Source organism: Lissotriton vulgaris, chromosome 12 (genome assembly GCF_964263255.1).
Source record: "Lissotriton vulgaris chromosome 12, aLisVul1.2, whole genome shotgun sequence".
NCBI classification, from domain to species: Eukaryota; Metazoa; Chordata; class Amphibia; order Caudata; family Salamandridae; genus Lissotriton; species Lissotriton vulgaris.
The window spans coordinates 333,374,868-333,382,081 of NC_141700.1; the positions used below are offsets into that span (position 1 = coordinate 333,374,868).

Below are 7,214 nucleotides of genomic sequence, written 5' to 3' on the forward strand. Positions count from 1 at the left end.
TATAATTGTTAAATATCTATGTGTGATACGGAGGCCCCACATACCCGTCACACACCACGGTATTGCAGTCCTTCCCGTACGACAGAGAACCTGGCCAGAAGGTCCGTAGTAGCAGCCCAACCCACCAAATGTCCAACCCTCTGTCCTCTGTTCCAGGACCCAATCAGGAACGACGGAAACACGGAAGCACTACCACATGACCCCGGAAGTACCTCCCCCTCACGTGACCAGGACACTAGAAATACCGGACCCAGGAAACAGTCCGGCGTCGGATCGAGCTTGTGGCAGGAGACCCCGACTGGAGCGGTGAAGGAGAGGACGAGCGAAGAGGACGAGGAGTGGTCCGAGGATTGGTGGAGTCCACCGGAGGTTGCTGGGGAGCGGCCGCAACTCAACTTGGAGAGTTGCGGCGGAGCGGGTGAGTGATACGGAACCCCTCTGAGAGCACATTAGGTGCAGTGTAAATACCTCCTTTCTGTATAGTTGAACTACCCTTTAGGCTCACGTCGTCACTCGGAGCACTGTGTACATATTGTAAAGCACTCCTCCACTTTGTACAGAAACCCTTTAATCCTCACGTCCCACCACCCTACACCCCTACTGCTTCTCGATACCCAGCTTGTGTCCATCCCTACCCTAACCCTTCCGACCCCTCCTCACTTTCGCCTTCCTAACCCTCACACTTCCCGGTGCTGGTAACAGGGATTTGACGAGAGAAGTCCGGCAGGACTAACGGCTCCTTTCTTTTCTTTGTTTTCTCCCGGTACCTCCGAGGACGCCCCAAGAGTAGAAGACCCGGAGAGCCCGCTGACATCGCTACCGGACCTGGACCCCTCTTCCACCCGTGGAGCTGTGCCTTTTATTTCTGGATCATTGACTCTTGCTAATCACCCTGTTTTGAACAACCGTACGGAAATAAATCAAACATTGCCCACTATATACGGCCTCCGCGCTTGATATTCCGGTCCGCCACACCCCCACGCACACAGTTGGTGTCAGAAGTGGGATCCGGAGGCATGGAGGCCGTCGTACAGAAAATGGCCGAGTCCCAGGAGATGTTGGGAAAGCTGATGGAGAAGTTTTTGAAAACTGCTGAGGAAGATCGGGGGCAATTGCATGACGTCCTCAAGGGCCAAGGGGATGCTCACGACCAGGCTATGGGGAAATTAACGGACGTCCTTGGACAACAACAACAACGACCCATAACCTCCCTCCCCTCAGTAGTCCTACAAAAGTACGTTCCTGGCGATGATCCGGACTACTTTTTTACGAACTTTGAAAGACTAGCACAGGCCGCCTCCTGGCCAGCTGATCGATGGGGGCAATATTTGGGACCGCTACTAACCGGAGACCTCCAAGCGGCCTATCAGCAAGCCAATATACAAGGCAACACACCCTATGATGACATCAAGAAGTGTATCCTGGAAAGGCTGGGCATAGATGACGAGACCTATAGAGTGAAATTACGCCAAGCCAAAGAAGGGCCCCAAGAAACCCCCAGGGCTCTGTCCTTCCGGATTAAAGATCTCGCCAATCGATGGTTACGCCCCGACACCTCCACAAAGGAGGATATCCTAGCAAAGATATATCTCGAGCAATTCCTGGCATCCCTACATCCGGCCACCCAAAAATGGGTGCGACAACATGCACGACTCACCCTCGACAGCGCGGTGGAGATCGCGAGTGCATACAGCCGAGCCCAAGAAACATCCAGGGGCAGAGATGATCATCCCCACCGAGCGCATGTCAATGCAGTCAGACCCCAGCGACCCCCTCCTCCAAGGAAAACGGAGCCGCCTTCCCTGCTGCCACCACCGCTCATATACAGACCACCCAATCCGGGTCCACAGTGTTACAACTGCGGCGGTTATGGACATATAGCACGTGTATGTCCACAGAAAGACGAACCCATGGAGATAGGCCTGGTACAGAACTATGTGTGTGCAACACCCGGGGAAAAACCTCCTCCGTTCCGTTGTCCCGTGTATGTAAATGGACATCCACTCCGGGCTTTGGCTGACACGGGCTGTCGCCAGAGCGTTCTACGGCCCCAAGACCTACCAACACCCCCAAGACCACCCACAGGAACCGTCGCCATCCAATGCGTACACGGGGACACTAAAAGGTACCCTACCACCCAGGTGCGAGTACGGCACCCAGCTGATCCCGGGACTGAACTCACTGTAGGTCTAATACCAAACCTTCCTGAGCAAGTGATCCTAGGGAGTGACTATGCTGGTCTCCCTAAATTGGTGCAGGACACTACAGACTCCCTGAACCAATGGTGGGGAGAAGCACCCTTTTCCGGGGAACAACCGCTGGCTGAAGATCCGACCAAAGCCCGGAAATCCCGTAATCAGAAGAGGCAAGAAAAGCGAAACCACACCACCGCCTACCCGGTGGTTCCCGATGTCCATCCCTGGCAAACAGATAGAGAATTCCGGGCATCGCAACAGGAAGATCCCGTCCTACAAGAGGCCTGGGGAAAGGCCTTAGAACGGGAAGACCCCCTTCACGTATGTCCCTATTTCTTTAAAAAGAACGGACTACTCTATAGAAAAGGGAACCCAAACCAACCACCACAGCTATTGATTCCCGGACCCTTTAGAGAGAAGGTGCTCTTCCTTGCCCACAGCCATCTCCTAGGGGGTCACTTCAGCGACGAAAAAACCAGTTTGTCCATCCTCGAGAAGTTTTATTGGCCCGGGGTGCATCAGGAGGTCAGACAATACTGTAGAGAGTGCCCAGTCTGTCAGAGAAACAGTAGATATCGTCCCCCCAGGGCTCCCTTACTCCCTCTACCCCTCATTGATATCCCCTTCACCCGGGTTGGAATGGACATCATAGGCCCCTTACTTCCCTCCCGCAGTGGCTGTCGTTATGCCCTAGTTCTGGTGGACTACGCCACTCGCTTTCCTGAGGCAGTGCCCTTACGCCAACCTACAACACAGACCATAGCTAAAGCCCTCATCTCCATATTCTCACGAGTAGGGTTTCCCAGGGAGATCCTTACGGATCAAGGCACTCCGTTCGTCTCATCCCTAATGAAACAAGTCTGTTCAAACCTCGGCATAAAACAGATCCGCACGTCCGCCTACCACCCCCAGACAGATGGGTTGGTAGAGCGATACAATGCCACCCTGAAGTTAACACTGAAGAAAATGTTGGCCTTAGAGGCAAAGAGGTGGGAGGAGATGTTGCCGTTGGCCTTGTTTGCCATTCGGTGCAAAACTCAGAGCAGCACCGGATATTCTCCCTATGAGTTGCTGTATGGTCGACCACCCCGCACCCTTCTGGACATGGCTCAAGAAGCCTGGGAGGCCGAACCTGACAGAACCCGACCCCTGCCAGAATATGTTGAAAATCTAAAAACACATCTCGCCCAGCTACGTGACATTGTCCGTCAGAATATGGAAAACGCACAAGCTAACCAGAAACGGCAATATGATAAGGGTACCAAACCACGTTCCTTTAACAATGGGGATCTAGTTCTTCTGATGAGACCATCATCAGATCACAAACTGTTAGGACAGTGGCAAGGACCCTATGCTATTCTTCGCCAAGTGACCCCGGTCACCTACGAAGTAGAGCTCGATCCTGTTCGAGGCACCACACAGGTGTACCATGTCAATCTTCTTAAAAAATGGGAGGGACCCCGACCCGTCCTATCCACCAACAACATGCCAACCCCTTTCTTATTTGAGTCATGTTTTGACCCCGAGATGACCGAAGAACAGAGACAGAGTCTCCGAGAGGCCCTACAACCCCTACAGAGTGTGTTTTCCTCCTCACCAGGTCACACGACCATCACAGAACACAGCATACATACTGAGCCTGGTAAGATTGTACGGCTTCGACCCTACCGGGTCCCTGAAGCCCGTAGGAACGTGATCAGACAAGAAACCGAACTAATGTTGGGTATGGGAATCATTGAGCCTTCCATCAGTGAATGGAATTCCCCCATAGTTCTAGTGCCTAAGCCTGACGGGTCCGTGAGGTTTTGCATAGACTTCAGGGAGGTAAATAAAATATCTACCTTCGACACTTATCCCCTTCCACGGGTCGATGAGATGGTCGAGAGCATAGGGAAGGCCCGATACATATCCACGTTAGATCTCTGCAAGGGCTACTGGCAGATTCCCCTTAGAGCACAAGACCGAAAGAAAACTGCCTTTTCTACCCCAGACGGCCTATTCCAGTTCACAGTATTACCTTTTGGGTTACACGGGGCACCCGCAACCTTCCAAAGGGCGATGAACCAAGTGTTAAGACCTCACTCAGGGTATGCCGGGGCCTACCTCGACGATATTGTTATCTATAGCAATAGTTGGGCGGAACACCTCGATCACCTCAACAAAGTCGTTAGGTCCCTTGGCTCTTTTGGGTTCACCATTAATCCTGCAAAAACCACACTAGCGGCTACCTCGGTGAAGTACTTGGGCTACCTCTTAGGAGAGGGAATGATACGTCCACAGGCCAAGAAAGTTGAGGCCATTCAATCCATTCCATTTCCCCAGTCTCGAAAAGACCTCCGGGCATTCCTAGGCCTGTTAGGTTATTACCGCAGGTTCATACCCAATTTTTCTCAGACGGCAGCTCCCCTCACTGATCTCCTAAGGAAGTCCACAAAAACAGAAACCCTCCTCAAGAATCCCAACCCTGTTCTACTGTTGGCCTTTTCTCGACTCAAAGCAGCATTAACCTCTAAACCGGTATTGGTCAGTCCGGATTATTCACGGACTTTCCTCCTGCAGACAGACGCCTCAGACCAGGGTTTAGGGGCGGTCCTTTCACAGAAAGACGACAATGGGAACGAGAACCCCATTTTATACCTGAGCCGTAAACTGTATCCCCGCGAAACCAATTATGCTGTTGTAGAGAAGGAAGCATTGGCCATTAAATGGGCGGTGGAAAGTTTAAGGTATTATCTGGAAGGGAGAGAGTTTGTCATCTATACTGACCACGCCCCTCTGGAGTGGATGGCCCGTAATAAAGGACATAACGACCGGGTCCTCCGGTGGTTCCTAGCTCTGCAACCATACAGATTTCGGACATTGCACCGTAAAGGGACTGAACAGGGCAATGCCGATTTCCTCTCCCGTTATCCCATGGCCCACACCCGTACTAGAAAGACAGCTAGGGGAAGGGGATGTGATACGGCGGCCCCACATACCCGTCACACACCACGGTATTGCAGTCCTTCCCGTACGACAGAGAACCTGGCCAGAAGGTCCGTAGTAGCAGCCCAACCCACCAAATGTCCAACCCTCTGTCCTCTGTTCCAGGACCCAATCAGGAACGACGGAAACACGGAAGCACTACCACATGACCCCGGAAGTACCTCCCCCTCACGTGACCAGGACACTAGAAATACCGGACCCAGGAAACAGTCCGGCGTCGGATCGAGCTTGTGGCAGGAGACCCCGACTGGAGCGGTGAAGGAGAGGACGAGCGAAGAGGACGAGGAGTGGTCCGAGGATTGGTGGAGTCCACCGGAGGTTGCTGGGGAGCGGCCGCAACTCAACTTGGAGAGTTGCGGCGGAGCGGGTGAGTGATACGGAACCCCTCTGAGAGCACATTAGGTGCAGTGTAAATACCTCCTTTCTGTATAGTTGAACTACCCTTTAGGCTCACGTCGTCACTCGGAGCACTGTGTACATATTGTAAAGCACTCCTCCACTTTGTACAGAAACCCTTTAATCCTCACGTCCCACCACCCTACACCCCTACTGCTTCTCGATACCCAGCTTGTGTCCATCCCTACCCTAACCCTTCCGACCCCTCCTCACTTTCGCCTTCCTAACCCTCACACTTCCCGGTGCTGGTAACAGGGATTTGACGAGAGAAGTCCGGCAGGACTAACGGCTCCTTTCTTTTCTTTGTTTTCTCCCGGTACCTCCGAGGACGCCCCAAGAGTAGAAGACCCGGAGAGCCCGCTGACATCGCTACCGGACCTGGACCCCTCTTCCACCCGTGGAGCTGTGCCTTTTATTTCTGGATCATTGACTCTTGCTAATCACCCTGTTTTGAACAACCGTACGGAAATAAATCAAACATTGCCCACTATATACGGCCTCCGCGCTTGATATTCCGGTCCGCCACACCCCCACGCACACACTATGTAAACACAGCATACAAGAATGCAAGCACAATGAAAGCACACTAGAAAGACATACAAGCAGGACATACAGACTAAACTGGTATACAAGTATTGTTGTAATCTTCAACTATAATACAAACAGGAGTGCAGTTATAAATGCATATCAGTGTGTGCATTCTAAAAGATAATTACTTTATAAAGAATATAATCAAATGAATACAATCTGGTATACTCATATAGCAGCAGCCAGATAAACAAAAGCCACCACAAAGGAATTGACAATGTCATTAGCAGGAGGCAGGAACTGATAAAGCTAGAATTTGTTCTTTGCTGTGAAGAGCTTGTAGCAAGCATCCTGCTATCACACCACGCTGTAAACGCACATGTAACATTAAAGCAATGATTAAATACAAACAAAACATTGGCAGTGAAGCAAAAATTCTTCTGTGTGGATGTGCTCCGTGTGAAAGAGCAAAATGCAGTCACTCAAAATGAAGTTAACCAGATGCTGAAGTTAGCTGACCTACTTCCTCTTGCTGTATGCTGTAGTAGGCAGGGGAAAAATGTGAATGACATAACAACAGACCAATGGATGAAGAGAGCTGGTAAAAAGCCCATATTTATTTTTGGGGCATTTTATATATATTTATCCATATTTATTTTGTGTTTTGTGTATAAATGAAGCTATAAAACTGTACATTTCCACATTTATATAACCGATAGACGCACACATACTATGATGTCTGTTGTGATTTTGCTATTTAAGATGCCAAATACTACGTAACAATACATCCCCTAAATATTAGCATTATACCACAAATGTGTGTTGACATATAAAAGTATTTAAATGAATTTCATCCTATTTTTAATTTCCCATGCTGTCCATCTGCTCAGCAGTTGGGCTAGAATTCATGAAAGACAGCATGGCGAATCACTTAAAAGAAGCACCATTTTCTGTATTTATCCACGTTTAAAAATCAATGCAGACAGAAAACACATTGCTTTTTGTCTGTAAAAATCTGTAAAAACGGAAAACAGGGAGACTTAATTGTAAAGTGAAAAGTAGTTTGCTTCTCTGTGCTATTGAGGGTCGCAGTGGGGGGCTGTAAGTCCC

General features: G+C 50.3%; 1 protein-coding gene across 1 annotated transcript; it reads left to right on the forward strand.

The window, feature by feature from the left end:
* The first annotated feature begins 1,016 nt into the window (after positions 1 to 1,016).
* Positions 1,017 to 5,555, forward strand: LOC147674035 (uncharacterized). The gene is made up of 2 exons (XM_086946450.1): positions 1,017 to 2,516; positions 5,286 to 5,555. The coding sequence occupies exons 1-2, from the start codon at positions 1,017 to 1,019 to the stop codon at positions 5,553 to 5,555; spliced, it is 1,770 nt and encodes a 589-aa protein (XP_086802576.1).
* The last annotated feature ends 1,659 nt before the right edge of the window (positions 5,556 to 7,214 follow it).